The sequence below is a fragment of the Podarcis gaigeae genome (assembly GCF_964106915.1).
Source record: "Podarcis gaigeae genome assembly, chromosome: 18".
Classification (NCBI taxonomy): Eukaryota; Metazoa; Chordata; class Lepidosauria; order Squamata; family Lacertidae; genus Podarcis; species Podarcis gaigeae.
The window spans coordinates 4,239,939-4,261,340 of record NC_139696.1 but is presented as its reverse complement, the minus strand read 5'-3'; the positions used below and the strand labels follow the sequence as shown (position 1 = coordinate 4,261,340).

The window sequence follows — 21,402 nt, the reverse complement described above, 5'->3', positions numbered from 1 at the left end:
CCCAGCCACTCTGGGCGGCTCCCAACAGAACATTAAAAACACTCCCTGAAGCGTTTGCAAATAAATAAAGCACAGGAGGTACCTGGATTTCTCGAGTTCCTGAGAACATCTCCTTGAGGCTGTTGAAGACCTGCTGCACGAGGTAATGAGATGCTTCCCAAACGTATTCCTGGACGGAGGGAACGCAAAATGGGTATAGTGAAAAGGCAGAAATGGGGGAACCTCACAACACTTTCGCCCCTCGCCCCTTTTGCTAGGACAGTGCGGGCCCCTGGTTGTCAAACTTCCTTCTCTGTGCCGCACATTCAGAAAGAGAAAAAAAATGCCTCTGATTTTTTTTTAAATAGAAAGATTGTAAAACGGAAAGAATCAACTCCCAGCAGTGCTTGGTTTGTAACACAGAATGCTGCCGACAGCCCGTGGGAACATGCACTAAGCATGAAATGATGCACGCGTTTGATAACATTAAAGGTAAAGGTAAAGGGACCCCTGACCATTAGGTCCAGTCGTGGCCGACTCTGGGGTTGCGGCGCTCATCTTGTTTTACTGGCTGAGGGAGCCGGCGTACAGCTTCCGGGTCATGTGGCCAGCAGGACTAAGCCGCTTCTGGCGAACCAGAGCAGCGCACGGAAACGCTGTTTACCTTCCCGCCGGAGCAGTACCTATTTATCTACTTGCACTTTGGCGTGCTTTCGAACTGCTAGGTTGGCAGGAGCAGGGACCGAGCAACGGGAGCTCACCCCTTCGAGGGGATTCGAACCACTGACCTTCTGATCGGCAAATCCTAGGCTCTGTGGTTTAACCCACAGCGCCACCTGCGTCCCTTGTGAGAACATTAATCAATCCCAAAATATAAATGTTGATATAATACAAGGTGTGACCGGGACGTTCGGTGAGTGGTCACAGGAATCAGACAGCGAGAAATATCAGAACATACAATCGGCATCGGAAACCCACGAAATGCTCACAATTGTGCACAATTGTAACTCGAAAGACAGTTTATGAGTGGTTTAAGCGTTTCCGTGAAGGGTGGCAAACCGTCGAAGATGACCCTCTGTCTAGCAGACCAACAGCAAGCAGAATGGCAGCAAATGTCGACAGAGTCCGTGAGTTATTGATACAGGATTGGCGTTTGCCCGTCCGAATGATGGCGGAAGAATTGCATATTCTGAGCAAAATCGTTCCTGAGGTTACTGGGTTGTCCCACCCTCTGTATTCTCCTGATCTGGCCCCACCGGATTTCTTTCTGTTTCCAAAACTGAAATCTTCACTGAAAGGGAACAGATTTTTCCAACATTTCACACGTCCAAGCCGCTGTGACGAGGGAACTGAAAGTAGTACGGAAAAAGGACTTCTCCAGAAGTTTCCAACTGTTCTACAAACGTTGTCAACGGTGCCTTGTATCAGAGGGGGCCTACTTTGAAGGACTGTAAGGCATGCACAAGGGACGCGGGTGGCGCTGTGGGTTAAACCACAGAGCCTAGGACTTGCCGATCAGAAGGTCGGCGGTTCGAATCCCCGCGATGACGGGGTGAGCTCCCGTTGCTCGGTCCCTGCTCCTGCCAACCTAGCAGTTCAAAAGCATGTCAAAGTGCAAGCAGATAAATAGGTCCCGCTCCGGCAGGAAGGTAAACGGCGTTTCCGTGCGCTGCTCTGGTTCGCCAGAAGCAGCTTAGTCCTGCTGGCCACATGACCCACAAGCTGTATGCCGGCTCCCTCGGCAAATAAAGCGAGATGAGTGCTGCAACCCCAGAGTCGGCCAGAACTGACCTGCACCTCCTTGGACGGCTGTGGGTCCAAAATGACCCCCAGGCTGCGCACCTGGTACTTCGGGGGCACAGTCACCCCATTCAGGACCAGGGAGTCCTCCACACCTGCCCGCCCCCTGTCCCCTCAAAACAGTCCTTCTGTCTTGTCAGGATTCAACCCTGATCTGTTAATCGATCTGTCAGCTGCCATCCATCCTCCAACCGCCTCCAGACACTCACACGGGACCTTCACTGGTTCTGATCTGAAGGGAGGTAAAGGGTAGGGACGCAGGTGGCGCTGTGGGTTAAACCACAGAGCCTAGGACTTGCCGATCAGAAGGTCGGCGGTTCGAATCCCCGCGATGACGGAGTGAGCTCCCGTTGCTCGGTCCCTGCTCCTGCCAACCTAGCAGTTCAAAAGCATGTCAAAAGAAAGAAAGAAAGAGCGAACCTGCGGGAACTCGTCAATCTCCTTGAGGCGCTTCTCGATTTGGAGGCGTCCACCGTAGCGGGTGACCCCGTACACGACCGTCATCACCGTCTGTTTCACCACCTTGCGGCCGATGAACCCATCCAGGACCTGGGCGATTTTGACGCCTTGCTCGGCGTCCCGCTTCCGGTACACTTCCACCTGCAAGCGAGGAGGGGAAGGGATAAAAGACAAAGGCATTGTGAGAGCTGGACCATCAAGAAGGCTGATCGCTGTAGAATGGATGCTTTTGAATTCTGGTGCTGGAGGAGACTCTTGAGAGTCCCATGGACTGCAAGAAGATCAAACCTCTCCATTCGGAAGGAAATCAGCCCTGAGTGCTCACTGGAAAGGCATGCATTCGGGGAGGAAGGGACAACTCAAAAGGCTTTTCCACAGTGGGAGCGCCCCGGAGCCAAGCTCTTACCTGCTGAGCCACCCCGCTGTAGACATCTTGCGGCATGTCGCAAGGGGAAAGGTTCACTGAGGTGGCGCCCACTATGTCCCGCCCGAGGGCCGCGTAGTGCTGCAGCCCGTTGCAGGAGCCGTCCTGGGGAGGAGTGAAAAGGCAGAAAGGGAATTAGACGGCGGTGGTGGTGATTTAAATAAAATGGATGGATGGATGGAAAGGAACCCTGCTGGAGCAAACCGATTCATGTGTGGGAAGCTCAGGCTTCAGGCAACAGCTCCCCCATTTTGAATGCTCCTGGTCCTCAGCGTTTAGGAATCGCAGGTAGACTGCCCTGGCTCTGGAGGTTCCACTTTTCTATCATATAACATACGTCAACAAGAGCAGCCCTGCTAGATATCTCTCTCTCCAAGACTGATTTGAGACGGCATGAATATCCTTTGGGCTTGCATATTTTGGGTGTCACACTGAGATACGGTCGTACCTCGTAAGTCGAACGGAATCCGTTCCGGAAGTCCGTTTGGCTTCCAAAACGTTCGGAAACCAAGGCGCAGCTTCCGATTGGCTGCAGGAAATTCCTGCAGCCAATCAGAAGCCGCGTCGGACGTTCGGGTTCCAAAGAACGTTCACAAACCGGAACGCTCACTTCCAGGTTTGCGGCGTTTGGAAGCCGAAACGTTTGATTGGCAAGGCGTTCGGGATCCCAAGGTACGACTGTACTTCCAATTCATGAACGGAAAGGGGTAAAGAGCACATTTGAGGGGAGAGGTGCCCCCCCCCAAATACATACCTGATGGACAGGGAAATGGGAGACGTACTCAGCAGGGTTCGGGGTTCTGGAGGCCTTGGCGATCTCCATGCAACAGGCCAAAGCCTGCCACGGCTCATCCGTGTTCATCCACCACTTCCGGCCCTGGCAAGGGTAAGGCGAAGAAAGGGTTAAGCCGACTGGGAGAAGTACCCAGGACTAGAAACTTGAGAAAATTCTATTTATGAAGAAACCAGAGGCCTTTCTCCTTGGAATAACAGGTTCTGAATTGCCCAAAAAAGATGTAAAAGTATTTTTGTATGCTGCAACTGCTGCACGGATTTTACTAGCCAAAAAATGGAAAACACAAGAGCTACCAAGGGTGGAAGAATGGCAGGTGATGGAGTTTATGGAGCTGGCTGATCTCACCGGGAGAATCCGCGACCAGAAAGAAGAGGGACATCAAGAAGACTGGAAGAATTTAAAGACTATTTGAATAAATATTGAAATATTAAAGATAATGTAATCACTTGAAAGAACTAATTAGGCCTAGGATTAAATTAGGATTAAATAAATAATAAAGAAAATGTACAATAAGGAAAGTTAGGAAATTTGATCATGACCAGAATATTGTTATATGAAATAATGATATTGGAAACTGCAACATTTAATTACAAGGAAATTCAGATGGAAAAGATTAGAGGAAGTCAAGTAATATGTTTATGAAGATGGATTTTAATTAACTAATTAAGTTTTAGTGTATGTCGTAGTATATGGGATGTGGGAAGTATTTCATGTTTTTTATTTTTGTTATTTTCTTATTTTTCGCTTTATTATTGTCTATTCTCTTTTTTGTTATGTTATGCTTTTTGTACGAACATTAAGAAACATTATTGTGGGGGGGGGGATAGAAACTTAAGAAAATTCTGCACGTGGAGAAAAGTTTCCCTTCTCTCTCCCATAAAGCTCAAATCTGTGGATGCCTGTTGGACTTTGGAACTCCCTTCCACAAGAGGCGGCGGTGTGCACCGACTTTTAAAGAGGACTGGGCAAACGGAGGAGAAATCTATCCATGGCTATTGGGCCATTTTCCCTACGCGGAAAGAGGCAGTTCTTATTGCTATTGCCACCATTTCTATCACCAAACATCCCAACCATCTTAATATATTACCTGCCTTTACCCTAAAGGTAAATGGACCCCTGACCATTAGGTCCAGTCGTGGCCGACTCTGGGGTTGCGGCGCTCACCTCTCTTTACTGGCCGAGGGAGCCGGCGTACAGCTTCCAGGTATATGGCCAGCAGGACTAAGCCACTTCTGGCGAACCAGAGCAGCGCATGGAAACGCCGTTTACCTTCCCGCCGGAGCGGTACCTATTTATCTACTTGCACAGGTGTGCTTTTGAACTGCTAGGTGGGCAGGAGCAGGGACCGAGCAACGGGAGCTCAGCGCGTTGCAGGGATTCGAACCACCGACCTTCTGATCAGCAAGTCCTAGGCTCTGTGGTTTAACCCACAGTGCCACTGTGTCCCACCGCTCTTTACCCTAAAGACCCTTAAAAACGTTCATATCAAGTCTATTTGTGCACATATTGGGGTGTGTGTGTTTTTTGGGGGGTGTTATTGCAAAAGGAAGTAAATAAATCTGCATTTCTCAACAAAACCACCCAGAGCAGCACAAGCGAATGTGTATATATATATTTAAAAAATCAGTAAAGGAGGTTCGAGAGTACTTGCGATTACACCCAAGCTATCAAGCGATCAGACTGATGATAACTCAGCGCAACGCAGATCATTTCATTAAGGGAGATCAAGATATAAGGGAGATATGGGAAACAACTCTGGGAGCCTGAATGGCGCGAACCAGGAAGACACAATTATACACCTAACTTTTTAAAGCCTTCAAGCAAAGTCTCACTGAAGGCTAGGAAAGGAGCCAAAACGTCCAAGTATGAAGGCATTCAGGTATGACTGTACTACAGACCTCCTAACGTCTGGGGAGAATTTTTTATTTCACACCCCCAGCAAACACACACACCCCTTTCAACAGGGGTCTGCAACCTTTTTCAGCCATGGGCCGGTCCACCATCCCTCAGACCATGTGGGGGGCCGGACTATATTTTGAAAGGGGGGGGAGAATGAATGAATTCCTATGCCCCACAAATAACCCAGAGATGCCTTTTAAATAAAAGCACACATTCTACTCATGTAAAAACACGCTGATTCTCGGACCGTCCACAGGCTGGATTTGGAAGGCGATTGGGCCGGATCCGGCCCCCGGGCCTTAGGTTGCCTACCCTTGCCTTTCAAGATCTCGTTTTAGGGCTACAGCCTATAATCCGAGGTGACCTATATCAAAACAGCATACAGAGGTACCTCTGGTTACGTACTTAATTCGTTCCGGAGGTCCGTTCTTAACCTGAAACTGTTCTTAGCCTGAAGCTAAGAACTTAGCTAATGGGGCCTCCCGCTGCTGCCGTACAATTTCTGTTCTTATCCTGAAGCAAAGTAACCTGAGGTACTATTGTTGGGTTAGCGGAGTCTGTAACCTGAAGCGCCTATAACCTGAAGCACCTGTAACCCGAGGTACCACTGCGTACCCGTATTTTTCGCTCTATAAGACGCACCGGACCACAATACACACCTCATTTTTGGAGGCGGAAAACAAGAAAAATAATATTCTGAATCCCAGAAGCCAGAACAGCAAGAGGGATCGCTGCGCAGCGAAAGCAGTTCTGGCTTCTGGGATAGCTGCGCAGCCTGCATTCGCTCCATAAGACGCACACACATTTCCCCTTACTTTTTAGGAGGGAAAAGGTTCAGTCTTATAGAGTAAAAAATACGGTAATCATTTTTATTCTTTGCCAGGTAAGATGGGCATCCCCCAAGGTCTCTGTGTCCCCTGGACCGGACCAATTCCTGCCTGGGATGGACCTGGCACTTGCCCCCCTCTCCACTGACCCACCGTCAGGGGGCGGTCCGCCGAATCCAAGACGTCCTCCATGATTTCGTTGCCGTAGGCCAGCCTGCTCCGCAGGCTCTCCTTCTTCTTCAGCCCCGTGAGGTTCACCAGGTGGACCTTCAGCCAGTCCAGGCCGTGGGGGCCCAGGGGCCTCCCCTCCGCGAAGAGCAAGATGGCTCTCGTGAGGTCGCTGCCCAGGTGGTTGAAGTGCGGAGGGCAAGGATATGTCCTCCCCCGGAAGTCCACGTTGTGCGGGAACCAGAAAACCCGGCCGCTCATGTGCTTGGCGATGGACAACTTGTAGAGAGCGTCCATTCGAAGGCTGTACATTTCCGTGGCTTTCTTGCGGCACCGCGCCGCCTCCCGCCGGAGCGCCACCTTGCTGGGGGCGGCCCCATCGGGGAAGTGGGCGGCGGGCTGGGGGGCTTCCGAGGGCGGCGGGGGGACGTCCAGCTTCTCGTTGCCCTTGTCGTTGAAGACGGAGATGACAACATCCAAGATGGCTTGGTTGACCTTCCAGGGACAGTTGCCCAGCTGGTTTAGGGCATCCATGACGGGGTAGAGGCTGCTGCGCGGGGCACGGTCCAGCAACAGCTGGTGCTGCACGGCCCCTTCCACGTAGCGCATGAGCTTGGTGGGGGCAAAGACGTAGGCGCCGAACTGCGTGGAGACCCAGGGGATGGGCGGACAGAGCATGGGGATGACGAAGGAGTCGAACGTCAGGGTGGTCTCGGTGGCCTCCATGAGAAGGCGGGCGAACAGGGGGTGCGGCCTGATGAAGCCCACCTGCAGGGGGACAAGGAGGGAGAACGTACCACTTGCATAATTTTCCCTGTGTATAAGGTGACCCCTAGAGTTAAACCACAGAGCCTAGGGCTTGCCGATCAGAAGGTTGGCGGTTCAAATCCCCGCAGTGACGGGGTGAGCTCCCGTTGCTCGGTCCCTGCTCCTGCCAACCTAGCAGTTCAAAAGCAGGCCTGTGCAAGTAGATAAATAGGTACCACTCCAGCGGGAAGGTAAACGGCATTTCCGTGCGCTGCTCTGGTTCGCCGGAAGCGGCTTAGTCCTGCTGGCCACATGACCCGGAAGCTGTACGCCGGCTCCCTCGGCCAATAAAGCGAGATGAGCGCCACAACCCCAGAGTCGGCCACGACTGGACCTAATGGTCAGGGGTCCCTTTACCTTTTAACTGTTCCTAAATGGGACGCAGGTGGCGCTGTGGCCCAAACCACAGAGCCTAGGGCTTACCGATCAGAAGGTTGGCAGTTCGGCAATTTGGGGGGTGGGGCGGTAAAAATGTCTTCTTTTTGATTATTTGTTAATGTTAACGAGAAATGTGTGGGTTAATCTGGTATTGATATAATGTGGCATATATTGGATTTTTTAAATTGAAAACTAATAGAAATTATTTTGATAATAACAATAATAAAAAGTAGTAGGCAGAGAGAGAAGGGGTTAAGGGGACTGACAGAGAGACGGGGAGTGGGAAAGAGGGGGCGACGAGAGAGGGAGGGGGTCCAAAGGTGAATGAGCGGTACCCAAGCTCTGTAATAGTAATAATAATAAATTTCTATTTATATCCCGCCCTCCCCAGCCGAAGCCAGGCTCAGGGCGGCTAACAACAATAAAATAATACATTCTAAAATCATTTCATTATAAAAATTAATTCAAATCAAATTGATGGCAACCATTGGGCTGGAGTTCTGTGAAGATTGCCAAAGGAGGGGGTCAGGCTGTGCCCTGGCCAAAGGCCTGGTGGAACAGCTCTGTCTTGCAGGCCCTGCGGAAAGATGTCAAGTCCCGCAGGGCCCTAGTCTCTTGTGACAGAGCGTTCCACCAGGTCGGAGCCACAGCCGAAAAGGCCCTGGCTCTGGTCGAGGCCAGCCTAACCTCCCTGTGGCCCGGGACCTCCAAGATGTTTTTGTTGGAAGATCGTAAGTTCCTCTGTGGGACATACCAGGAGAGGACGAGGGTCCTAGGTCGCAATGCAGCCTCCTGCCCACAATCCACCTCCGTGGCCCCGCCCACTTTGGTCCCTGGCTCCGCCCACCACGACCACGGGGGCCCCAGGAGGTCCCACACCGCACCCCAGTTTCCAGTCCGTTGGAAGCAAAGCTTTCCTCCTAGCCCTTGCTAATTTGCAACCGGCGGGTCCTTGCCCCGTCCCCCTACCTGGCGACCGCTGCGGAAGGAGTAGACGTGGTAGAGGACTGGGATGAGCTTCTGCTCCAGTCCTGGGTTCAAGAGGTTGCTCTCCATCTTGAGCACCTGCACCAGCAGCTCCACCAGGTGCAAGCCCAGCTGCACCAGAAGGGCATGGGGCCAGGGGTGCTCCTTGCACACCAGCGAGGGGCTGCAGCCGTCCTCGGCCGCCAGCTTCTCCCAGTACTCGCGAGGAAGGTAGCCATCCGGCTGCGGGAAAGGAAGGGTTCAAAGTTAGAGGCGACTGCTGTCCCCGGTTCTTGTGGGGTGCCTCAGGGTTCGGTCCTCTCCCCCATGCTTTTCAACATCTACACGCAGCCGCTGGGAGAGATCATCAGGGGGTTTGGGCTGGGTGTTCATCAGTATGCGGATGATACCCAGCTCTACCTCTCTTTCAAATCAGAACCAGTGAAGGCGGTGAAGGTCCTGTGTGAGTGTCTGGAGGCGGTTGGAGGATGGGTGGCGGCTAATGAGTTGAGGTTGAATCCTGACAAGACAGAAGCCCTGTTTTGGGGGGACAGGAGGCGGGCAGGTGTGGAGGATTCCCTGGTTCTGATTGGGGTAACTGTGCCCCCGAAGGACCAGGTGCGCAGCCTGGGGGTCATTTTGGACTCACAGCTGTCTATGGAGGCACAGGTCAAATCTGTGTCCAGGGCAGCTGTTTACCAGCTCCATCTGGTACGTAGGCTGAGACCCTATCTGCCTGCGGACTGCCTTGCCAGAGTGGTGCATGCTCTGGTTATCTCCCGCTTGGACTACTGCAATGTGCTCTACGTGGGGCTACCTTTGTAGGTGACCCGGAAACTGCAATTAATCCAGAACGCGGCAGCTAGACTGGTGACTGGGAGCGGCCGCTGAGACCACATAACACCGGTCCTGAAAGACCTACGTTGGCTCCCAGGACGTTTCCAAGCACAATTCAAAGTGTTGGCGCTGACCTTGAAAGCCCTAAACAGCCTTGGCCCAGTATCCCTGAAGGAGCATCTCCACCCCCATCGTCCAGCCCGGACACTGAGGTCCAGCTCCGAGGGCCTTCTGGCAGTTCACACACTGTGAGAAGTGAGGTCACAGGGAACCAGACAGAGGGCCTTCTCGGTGGTGGCACCTGCCCTGTTGAATGCCCTCCCATCGGATGTCAAGGAAATAAAGAACTATCTGACTTTTAGAAGACATCTGAAGGCATGTTTGATGTTTTATTGTGTTTTTAATTTTCTGTTGGGAGCTACCCAGAGTGGTTGGGGAGGCCTGGCCAAATGGGCGGGGTATAAATAATAAATTATTATTATTATTATTATTATAGTGGTACCTCGGGTTAAGTCCTTAATTCGTTCCGGAGGTCCGTTCTTAACCTGAAATTGTTCTTAACCTGAAGCACCACTTTAGCTAATGAGGCCCTCCTGCTGCTGCTGCAGCAGCACGATTTCTGTTCTCATCCTGAAGCAAAGTTCTTAACCCGAGGTACTATTTCTGGGTTAGTGGAGTCTGTAACCTGAAGCGTATGTAGCCTGAAGCGTATGTAACCCGAGGTACCACTGTATTGGAAATTATTCCAGCAGTCGAAAACATTCCATTAAACGTAACCTGTAACACTGCAAAACAAAACTGTAAGACGAACACTGAGAGCCAATGTTAGAGGGCTCGCTTATGACTGGAAAGACTCGGGTTCGAATCCCCACTCAGCCATGAAGCTTTCGCCGGGCGACCTTTGGCCAGTCGCTCACTCTCCGCCCAACCTACCTTCCAGGGTTGTCGTGCGGGCAAAAAGGGGAAGGGGAGAACCATGTGTCTCGGGAGGGAGGGCAAGATACAAATGTCATGGAAATAAGGATTCGGGAGACTCGGTTGAGCAAGGCCGATGGCGTCAAGGCGACGGCGCTTACCTGAGTGTCCTTCGCAAGCAGCTGTACGTATTTGTCATACAGCCTCTGGATCTTGTCCACCAAGCGACTCCTGGATTTCTTCTGCAACATGAACTTGCTGTAGACTTTGGAGCCCAGTTCCCTCGCCAGGACCAGGAGGGATTCCCCTTGCGGTGACAGGCTGTTGAGGCTCTGGGGGAGAAAGGAGGTTATTACTTTATTTATTGAACTTACATACCGCCCTATACCCGGGGGGGGGGGTGGGTGTCCTCAGGGCAGTTCACAGAATAAAGTCCAAGATATAAAACCACAAAATGCATAATATAAAATAAAAATGACAATCCAAAAACACATTTATTTACCGTATTTTTCGCTCCATAGGGCGCACCTAGTTTTTAGGGGGGTAAATAAAGAAAAAAATTTATTTCCGCCTCCCCCACCAGCCCCAAAGAGCAAAGAAGCCAAGATAGCTGTCTTGGCTTCCTCTTTAGCCACGCGCAACCTCTACAGCCGGGAGAAGCTGAGCGTGTTTTTAGCCGCGGGGCTGGGGGAGCCCGAGCTTCCCCCCACCCCAGAACAGGCTGCTATCCGCAAGCTTTCTGAGCCCGGCGGGAACTCCCACCGGGCTTAAAAGGCTTGTGGATAGCTGTCTGAAGCCTGGAGAGCGAGAGGGGTCAGTGCGCACTGACCCCTCTTGCTCTACAGGCTTCAGCGAAGGTCTGCATTCGCTCCATAGGTGCGTCCTATAGAGTGAAAAATACGGTGTTTTTTTCCAAAAAAGAATATTGTTTTTAACAGATAAAACATAAAACATACAAAAGAAAACACACTGCAATACTACAAGAAATAAAGAAAGAAAGAACAAAACTAAAAAAACACATATTCTTTCTAAGGTTCATTTTAAATTTCATTGTTAACTGAATCCCCTCTAACTGAATTTCATTGTATCACCTTATAACAATTCTCCAAGATCATCTTTCTACTACATTAACTCCTTCAATCTACTATCTTCATCTCTTTTCTTATTGACTTAGATCCATATTAATAAAACAACATTCTTATGCTAAACCTAGGCCTGTTTGGTACTTTCAAGTATTTTCTAATTATCTTATATTACAATATTTAGAACAAAAAATTCCTTCCAGTAGCACCTTAAAGACCAACTAAGTTAGTTCTAGGTATGAGCTTTCGTGTGCATGCACACTTCTTCAGATACACTGAAACAGAAGTCACCAGACCCTTCTATATAGTTGGTCTTTAAGGTGCTACTGGAAGGAATTTTTTGTTTTGACTATGGCAGACCAACACGGCTACCTATCTGTAACTACAATATTTAGCTAAATAATCTTGAAATTTCTTCCAACAAAAACACATTTTAAAAGGGCGTAGGATGTAAATCAGATCAACCAAAGGCCTGGTTTAAAAGGCCCTAAAGGTGTATAGTGAAGGCACTAGGCAAACTTCCCTGGGGAGAGTGTTCCACAGACGGGGAGCCACCGCAGAGAAGGCCCCGTTCTTGTGTTGCCACCCTCTGAACCTCTTGAGGAGGAGGCACACGAAGAAGGGCCTCAAAGGATGATTTCAGGGTCCGGGTAGGTTCATATGGAAAGAGGCTGTCCTTGAGGTATTGCGGTCCTGAGCTGTTTAAGGCTTTATAGGTCAAAACCAGCACTAATCAAAAGCCAGTGCAGTTGGACCAGGATCGATGTAATATGCTCAGACCATCTTGTGAGTGACCCGGCCGCTGAATTCTGCACCAGCTAAAGTTTCCGAACCGTCTCCAGAGGCAGCCCTACGTAGAACACACTGCAGTAATCTAACCTTGAGGTTACCAGAGCACAGACAACAGTAGTTAGGCTATCCCTGTCCAGATAGGGGCGTAGCTGGGTCACCAGCCGAAGATGATGGAAGGCGCTCCAAGCCACTGAGGCCACCTGAGCCTCGAGCGACAGCAAAGGATGCAAGAGTAAATTAAGTGTAAATTAAGTTTTGATGGACGAAACAACGGAATACCGAATGGCTGAGTAGTTTATGGAAAATATGCAGGGATTTCTGTTGTGCAAAATGAACCGTGGAAAGAGAAGAAGGGAAGTCGTTGACATTTTGTTGTTGTTGTTTAGTTGTGTCCAGCTCTTCGTGACCCCCTGGACCAGAGCACGCCAGGCATTCCTGTCTTCAACTGCCTCCCGCACTTTGGTCAAACTCATGCTGGTAGCTTCAAGAACACTGTCCCACCATCTCGTCCTCTGTCGTTCCCTTCTCCTTGTGCCCTCCATCTTCCCCAACATCAGGGTCTTTTCCAGGGAGTCTTCTCTTCTCATGAGGTGGCCAAAGTCTTGGAGCCTCAACTTCAGGATATGTCCTTCCAGTGAGCACTCAGGGCTGATTTCCTTCCTTGCAGTCCATGGGACTCTCAAGAGTCTCCTCCAGCACCAGAATTCAAAAGCATCAATTCTTCGGCGATCAGCCTTCTTTATGGTCCAGCTCTCACTTCCATACATCACTACCGGGAAAACCATAGCTTGAACTATACGGACCTTTGTTGGCAAGGTGATGTCTCTACTTTTTAAGATGCTGTCTAAGTTTGTCATTGCTTTCCTCCCAAGAAGCAGGAGTCTTTTAATTTCGTGGCTGCTGTCACCATCTGCAGTGGTCATGGAGCCCAAGAAAGTAAAATCTCTCACTGCCTCCATTTCTTCCCCTTCTATTTGCCAGGAGGTGATGGGACCAGTGGCCATGATCTTCGTTTTTTTGATGCTGAGCTTCAGACCATATTTTGCACTCTCCTCTTTCACCCTCATCAAAAGGTTCTTTAATTCCTCCTCACTTTCTGCCATCAAGGTTGTGTCATCTGCAGATCTGAGGTTGTTGATATTTCTTCCGGCAATCTTAATTCCAGCTAGGGATTCATCCAGCCTAGCCTTTCGCATGATGAATTGATATTTTAAGGTTGTTTAAATGAATATTCTAACACGTAAGGCAGAAAAAATTTAAAAAATTATAGGAAGGGGGAGAAACCCTCTTACCCGCATGAGGACGTCAACGTATTCTTCGTCTTTCAGAACGCAGAGGAAGGGGTAGAGGTTTAGCTGTCCCGAATTCCGTTGCGCCATGTGCAGCTTGGATTCTTGAAGGCTCTGCAGAAGAGATGCTCGCCAGCGGCTGCGGAGGACGGACAGGAGGCTCCGCTGCGCATGAGCAAAACCGTAAAGAAAGTTACATCATCATCATCACAACAATGGGGTATTATCGAATTTTTCGCTCCATAAGACGCACCTAGTTTTTAGAGGAGGAAAACTGGGGGGGGGGGGGAATTCTGAACGAAACAGTGAATGTATGATTGTTGTGGTTCATGCTGTGGCCACAGACATGATATGTGATTTGACGGTAAGTTTGGGGTAGCCCAATGCAAAAATCCTGAGAATCCATGTGGAACCGTGCTTTGTAACCACAAAACAGTGGATGTGGGAATTTTTTTGGTGCAGGCTATAGCCATGGACATGCTATGTGAGCTGATGGTGAATTTGGGGTGACCCAATGCAAAAATCCTGAGGATCCATGTGCTTTTACCTCCCCCCTCCCAGGCAGCCTCCTTTATCGCTAGCGTCCCTTATCTCCCTCCCGATCACTTGCCGATCAGCTGCTTAGCGGGCTTCGTTTCAACACCCCCTTTCCTCTTTGTTAAAAAAAAAAAAAGCTCGATCTGCTTTTCACCCCTAGGCAATTTGGCTCCAGGGACCACGCATTTGCTCCATAAGACGCACAGACATTTCCCCTTGCTTTTTAGGAGGAAAAAAGTGCGTCTTATAGAGCGAAAAATACAGTAAGTGGGCGCAGCGTATTCCCAGGGCTGCAGAGAGAGTAGGATAGGCGGACTGCCGCTTCAGGTCACCGCAGCAGCAAGCCGGCCACAAACTCATCGCTGTCAAGCGTCCCTTATTTGGCGGGACAGTCCCTTATCCCAGCGCCGTGTGCCGCTGCTGTCCCTTATTGACAATGTACCTTAAATTTCCCGGGTTTCAAAGGAAGCAGTTCCTCTCTCTGCCGGCCAGGGAGGAGGGAAGCTCCAACTGGGTTGCTTGGCAGCCCAGCCCGCCCCCCTCTGGCCTCCTCTCACCAGCCTCGGCTCCCGGGAGCCCCTCCCCACTGGGACTGAGGAGCCTTGAGAGGAGAGCGAGGGCAACCATAGAGAAAGCAGTTCAGAGAGAGGAGGAGGCGGAGGTGCGGGCAGGTGTTCCAAGGGCTACAAGGGAAGGAGCGCAAGCGCTTCTCCCGTAGATTTGTAGTGGTAGACTAGCATAGATGGTCTGATCTGTGGGTTTACTTCGGGCGCTATTTCCCCCCCCCCTTCCTCCCGCCCCACCTGATGGAACTGAGAGCTGCAGATGGAGCACAAGACAAAAAATATACAGAACTGCAGCAGCATCTTCGTAGCTTGGACTTCGTTTTGCACGAAAAGTGGTTGCTGCTTGTAGTTATTTAATTGCAGTGTTTCATCGGCTGGTGTCTTGAGCAGCAACCTCTGGAAACGAAGGGCTGAAAACCGGCGCTGCTCTCCCAAATTAACCTCGTATTTCAGCTGGTTGACTAAAATCCCTGATTTTGGCTGCTGATCCCTTATTTTCGAGGTTGCTGGTCCCTTATTTTCAAATCTGTAAGTTGACAGCTATGCGCAATCTACAACTCACATCAGCCCCTGCCCGAGACAAATGTTTAAAGACGGAGAGCAGGAAGGAATGGGCTTTGGCACAACAAGGTGCTAGATCTCATGGTTTTTCCCCTCCCGGCTAATCTCCGCCGGTAGCTGGCATCATGCCAGGGTGGATTTGATGTAAATCAAATCAATTTAAATACGATTTAAGTTTTTCATGTGTGCTAAAACTCACTCTAAGTTTTTGTTTAAAAAAGTTTAACCACATCAGTTAACAAACATGGATGTATATGCTATAATGTCATTGTTTCAGTTAAATAAATTGTTTAAATGGTTATTAAGGAAATGATTACTTTTCTCCTTCCAATAAAGGACAGCAGAAAAGTTGCCCAAATATAAAGAGTTAAATTATTAAACCTCACAATAATTTTATAATTATCTGTCAATGTGTTTCTAATAGTATAACCAAATCGGTAATTTTTGATATAAACTGTAAAAACTACTCTGGAAAGTTATTAATCCAGAATGGAAACCTTCATATGGTTGTAAGTATTAAGATTATACCAGCAAGAATGAATCTTTCTGAAACAAAAATTGATTTAAATCAAGTCTTACTGACTAGTGATTTTAAATCAAGTCTTACTGACTAGTGATCTAAATCGTGATTGAAATTGATTTGATTTAAATCAAATCCACCCAGATTCCATGGCAACTATCCAGCCTCCCCAAATTTCAACACTGTTTGACCCCTTTCCGTTTCAAATTCTTTCCCCCTCTCTCATCCTTTTACCGCTCTGCTGGCTTCTTCCGTCAAGGGCTTGGCTGCCTCCACGGAGTCGATGGTAACCGTGTCCGACGCCTCCATCGCCAGCTGCTTCCGGAACTGGTCCCGCAGTTCTTGCGCCGTGAAATCGAGCTTGGGGTAGGAGACGGGCTTCCCCTGGGGCGAGAAAGAAAAGTGGGCGGGGGTGGGCAGGGCACCATGGGGTTAAACCACAGAGCCTAGGACTTGCCGATCAGAAGGTCGGCAGTTTGAATCCCCGCAATGACGGGGTGAGCTCCCGTTGCTCGGTCCCTGCTCCTGCCAACCTAGCAGTTCGAAAGCACGTCAAAGTGCAAGTAGATAAATAGGTAGCGCTCCGGCGGGAAGGTAAACAGCATTTCCGTGCGCTGCTCTGGTTCGCCAGAAGCGGCTTAGTCCTGCTGGCCACATGACCCGGAAGCTGTACGCCGGCTCCCTTGGCCAGTAAAGCGAGATGAGCGCCGCAACCCCAGAGTCGGCCACAACTGGACCTAATGGTCAGGGGTCCCTTTACCTTTACCTAGTGACGCTCAGCAGGCAAAGGGCATTAAGGCAGCAGAGACCTCTCCTGTGTTCCTTATCCCTGGTGTTCACTAACCTCAGCTAGACTGCTCTTGGGACTGGAGGATCCACTGTTTTGGGCGGACGGGGGCAGGCAGGTGTGGGGGACTCCCTGGTTTGGAATGGGATGACTGTGCCCCTGAAGGACCAGGTGCACAGCCTGGGGGTCATTTTGGACTCACAGCTGTCCATGGAGGCACAGGTCAATTCTGTCTCCAGGGCAGCTCCATCTGGGACGCAGGATGAGACCCTCCCTGTCCGCAGACTGCCTCGCCAGAGTAGTGCATGCTCTGGTTATCTCTTGCTTGGACTACTGTCATGCGCTCTCCGTGGGGCTACCTTTGAAGGTGACCTGGAAACTGCAACTAATCCAGAATGTGGCAGCCAGACTGAGGACTGGGAGCAACCGCCGAGACCACATAACACCGGTCTTGAAAGACCTACATTGGCTCCCAGGACGTTTCCGAGCACAATTCAAAGTGTTGGTGCTGACCTTGAAAGTCCTAATCAGCCTCAGCCCAATATACCTGAAGGGGCGTCTCCACCCCCATCATTCAGCCTGGACACTGAGGTCCAACTCCAAAGGCCTTCTGCGAGAAGCAAGGTTACAGGGAACCAGGCAGAGGGCCTTCTAGGTGGTGGCACCCGCCCTGTGGAACGCCCTCCCATCAGATGTCAAGGAAATAAACAACTATCTGACTTTTAGAAGACATCTGAAGGCAACCCTGCTTAGGGAAGTTTTTTATGTTTTGTTGTGTTTTTAATATCCTGTTGGAAGCCACCCTGAGTGTCTGGGGAAACCCAGCCAGATGGGTGGGGTATAAATGAATAATAATAATAATAATAATAACCTTTGCGTAGAAGTCCCGGAGTAGGGGAACCGTGCAGATTTCGGCAGGGCGAGGAGGTGGGGCCTGGAAGTCTTCCACAACCCTCCGGACGGCTTTCAGCACCATCTTCCTCCAGTCTTCCTCGAACCCAGAGTCCCGAAAGAGGTCCTTCACTTGAAAGCCATCTTCTTTGAGCTGCTGAAGGCATCTGTGGAGGGGGTTTGGGGGGGTAGAAGAAGGAACGGCAGAGAAAGAGGCTTGGGTCAGTAGTGTCCGTAGAAAGCGGCCCCCTCCCATTCCTCTCGCGGAGACTTGTCATTACCGCCTATCAAAAAACGGCTAAGGATCAAGGCTTTCTGGGAAATGATCTATAATGAAATGAAAAAGGTATTTAAATATACCTTTCTGAAGAAACCAGAGGCCTTCCTTCTGGGCATGGTCGGCCAATTGGTGTCAAAGAAGGACAGAACTTTTTTTATGTATGCTACAACAGCAGCAAGAATACTCATTGCAAAGTATTGGAAGACACAGGATCTACCCACTCTGGAAGAATGGCAGATGAAGGTGATGGACTATATGGGATTGGCAGAAATGACTGGCAGAATCCGAGACCAGGGAAAAGAGTCGGCGGAAGAAGATTGGAAGAAATTCAAAGACTATTTACAGAAATATTGCAAAATTAATGAATGTTAGAATGACGTCGGACAGAAATTAAGTGGTTTCCAGCTGTAATGCTTTAAGAGAATATGGGGGGGGGGGAGGGGTTAGAAATAGGTTAAAATTTATTGATAAGGATTTGCTGAACTAACAATTTGAATTGGAATACAAAAAAGGGAGGTACGAGGAGGTCTGGGAAATAAGTTAATGAAAAATAAGAAATGGAAACTTTATGTGTTTTTAATTATTTTTATTTTTGTATTTTTTTCTTTTTGATTTTTATTGTATTATTATTGAAAACTTTAATAAATATTCTTTTTTTTTTAAAAAAAAACGGCTATCGAAATGAATGGCTTTGGCTGAGACGGCAAAGTCAACATGCTTATAATCACCGCTGGCGATTTATGAATGATTGGAAAACCCTTCTGGACTTTATGCACAGTAAAGAAAATGAACTTGCGGTATCGGGATTTGAAGACTGGGAGGGAGGGGGAGTTGGTTTATGGGAAATGGAGAAGTGAATGTTATTATTCAAGTTCCCCACATATCTCCTGGCACAAGCACTAACCTCCCCCCCCCCTTCTACAGGAGAAGGGAGGACAGAGAAGCTTGCTGTTCCCACTGGAATGCACAGCGCGACGACACGCTTCATTTCTATTTATATAGAAAGATATCTGTAGATCACGTTTTCTCCCAAGGCGCTCAAGATGGTGTACATGGCCCTTCTCAGTCAACCACACACCTGTCAGGTAGGTTAGGTGGAGAGGCGGTGACTGGCCCCAACGCCCCCCCCCATCCTTGAAAGCTTCATGGCCATAGTGGGGGAGTCAAACCCTGGTCTCCCGAGTCCTAGTCCTCATTTAATCCGGTAGGTAGGCTGAGAGTGTTGACTGGCCCAAGGTCCCCCAGTGAGCTTCATGGCAGAGTGGGGATTTCAACCCAGGCCACAGCCCCAATGCTCTAACCACTGCACCACCGCTGTCGCTGAGGAAGAAGGGACCAATGTCAAGAGTAACACCTGAAGATGATGTTCCGAGACGCCCCACACTGCCCCATGCAAGCGAGCGCAGCGGCATAAGAGTCCGGGTTGGGCCTCAAGCCAGCTTCCTCGAGGAGGTGGAAGAGTCTGCCAACCTGTGTCAGGAGGCCCTGAGGGGAGAAAGAAAGGACAGGAGACTAAAACCAGGACTTCTTGCTTATCTGCATTCGAGGCAGATGCTTTGCCGCTGAGCTACAAAGCCCTTCACATTGAAGTGAATTCTTCCAACCAACTCCTTGCGAGAGGAGCGTGAGCCTGGGACTCGTCTGAGGCCATTTGCATAGCGCTAAGCTATATGGTGGATTCGAACCGCCGACCTTATGATCGGCAAGTCCTAGGCTCTGTGCTTTAACCCACAGCACCACCCGCGTCCCTTGGTGTCAGAAGTGGGATTGGACTATAATGTAACTTAAATAGAAAATCTTTAGAAAGATTTTTCCTCCAAAAGCATTTTATTTTAAAAATCTGATTTAAATTTAAAAATCTGATTTCAATTTTTAAAAAATCCGATTTAAATAAAAAAGATCAGATTATTATTTTTTAATTGATTTTTATCCACCCTGGCTCTACCGCTGCAAGCAGGGATGAAAATCTCCTTACCTTCTTAGCATACCCTTGCATAACGAGATTGTACATTCGGACGTCAAGACGCTTCCTGCGGGCGTGAGAGCGGTGATAAAACATCAAGCACTGCTGGGCCCTCTCGGGCTGACCGAGAAAAAGGCAGGCGTCCAGATAGGACAAAATGTTCAGCTTGACATTCATGTGGCGGTTCCCGTCTTCCTCGTCCAGGGGGAGCGTCCCCTCGGCGGCATCCCAGACCCGAAAAGGCTCCCCCGGTTCCTCGCAGCTCCCGGAAGGATCCCGAGACTGCGTCCCGATCGAGACTTTGGCCGTCTTGTTTGGCTGGCCGTCGTCGGCTTTGCTGGACGTCTGTGACTTAGACGCTCGCCCCTTGAGCTTCGGCCGGATCTCTTTAGCGGGAGACCTCAGGGAGAAATCGTCGTCCTTCACGCCAGGCCCGATCCACTCCAGGACGGGCTCGGCCGCGTCGCCCGGGACGGCGGCCGAGAGCTTGGCCTCCAATTTCAGAAGGCGTTTGTGCTTCATCGACTTCTCCTTCTTCAGCTTCTCGATCCAGCGGCTAGGCTGGGTCTTTTCCTCGCGTTTTGGGGCGCTCTCGTTCCGAGCCGGGCTGGCAGCGGCCGTTTTCCGCGGGGCGGGCGGGAGGGAGCTGAACTTGCGCAGGCGAGAGCATTGGACCTCGCCGATGGCCACCTCGGATACATTTTCAGCCTTCAGCTGTTGCACTCTCGCCTCCAGCACTGTAGGGGAGGAAAGGAAAGGATGAGTCGAATCGCCGGGTAATGCGGCACGTTGAATTAAAGAAGGCATCTGTAAATAAGATGCACCTAGTTTTTAGAGGGTTTTCCCAGTAGTGATGGCCCCTGAAACAGCGATGCTGTTAAATATTTTTTGATGAAGACAACACCATTATAAAAGAATGCCAGCCCTTTTTCAAATAAGCAATTGGGATATTGCCGTTTCCAACGTTCCAGTTAGGATCGGGAAACTCTTGAGAGCCAGTTTTCGTTTTAGAGAATTCAGTGCTTCGGGTGTTGCTCATTTTCTAAGCAAAAGAACCCAATGCTTTCAACACACACACACACACACACACAAACAGAGAGAGAGAGAGAGAGATCAGAGGCGCATCTCCTAGGAGTGTTTGCTTAGTCATACAAATGCAAACAGTTTTCCTTAGTTGTTCTCTGTAAGCTGCTTTACACATTGTCTGGGGGAAAAGGTTGGGTATGAATAAATATATAATAATAATAATTTAACTTTCCTTAATAAAACTGGTTAAATAAGGTAAAGGGACCCCTGACCATTAGGTCCAGTCATGACCGACTCTGGGGTTGCGGCGCTCATCTCGCTTTATTGGCCAAGGGAGCCGGCGTACAGCTTCCGGGTCATGTGGCCAGCAGGACTAAGCCGCTCCTGGCAAACCAGAACAGCGCACGGAAACGCCGTTTGCCTTCCCGCCGGAGTGGTACGTATTTATCTACTTGCGCTTTGATGTGCCTTCGAACTGCTAGGTTGCAGGAGCAGGGACCGAGTAACGGGAGCTCACCCCGTCATTGCGGGGATTCGAACCGCCGACCTTCTGATTGGCAAGTCCTAGGCTCTGTGGTTTAACCCACAGCGCCACCCGCGTTATATTGTGCTTACCTTCCAACAACTCTACTTGTTCACACACCCATCTTTTTCTGGCTTCTTCCTTCGCCCTGGCTGAGGAATAATTCCTCACTCTGATCCAAAGGCTCTCTGAAACACAACGGAAAGGGTGAGCATTTAACAGGGGAGAATGGGAAGGGGGTTTCATGCTTCTCTGCAAATTACAGGACAGGGAAAGCTTCACGCACACATATAGAGTTACCACCTGTCCGTTACAATACAGAAATGTCCT

The 21,402-nt window shown here is 49.8% G+C and overlaps 1 protein-coding gene across 1 annotated transcript in view; it reads right to left on the bottom strand.

Annotated features, from left to right (window-relative positions):
• Positions 1-21,402, bottom strand: part of POLRMT (RNA polymerase mitochondrial) — a 44,419-nt gene that overhangs the window by 20,784 nt on the left and 2,233 nt on the right. The window contains exons 2-14 of the mRNA XM_083720200.1: positions 21,165-21,260; positions 19,536-20,260; positions 18,915-19,045; positions 17,261-17,447; positions 15,837-15,986; positions 13,422-13,583; positions 10,417-10,587; positions 8,507-8,746; positions 6,338-7,120; positions 3,417-3,539; positions 2,645-2,767; positions 2,200-2,379; positions 83-169 (exon numbers count right to left, since the gene is read on the bottom strand). Of these exons, the coding sequence (XP_083576326.1) occupies positions 83-169; positions 2,200-2,379; positions 2,645-2,767; positions 3,417-3,539; positions 6,338-7,120; positions 8,507-8,746; positions 10,417-10,587; positions 13,422-13,583; positions 15,837-15,986; positions 17,261-17,447; positions 18,915-19,045; positions 19,536-20,260; positions 21,165-21,260 (3,158 nt within the window). The remainder of the gene's footprint in view (positions 1-82; positions 170-2,199; positions 2,380-2,644; positions 2,768-3,416; positions 3,540-6,337; positions 7,121-8,506; positions 8,747-10,416; positions 10,588-13,421; positions 13,584-15,836; positions 15,987-17,260; positions 17,448-18,914; positions 19,046-19,535; positions 20,261-21,164; positions 21,261-21,402) is intronic.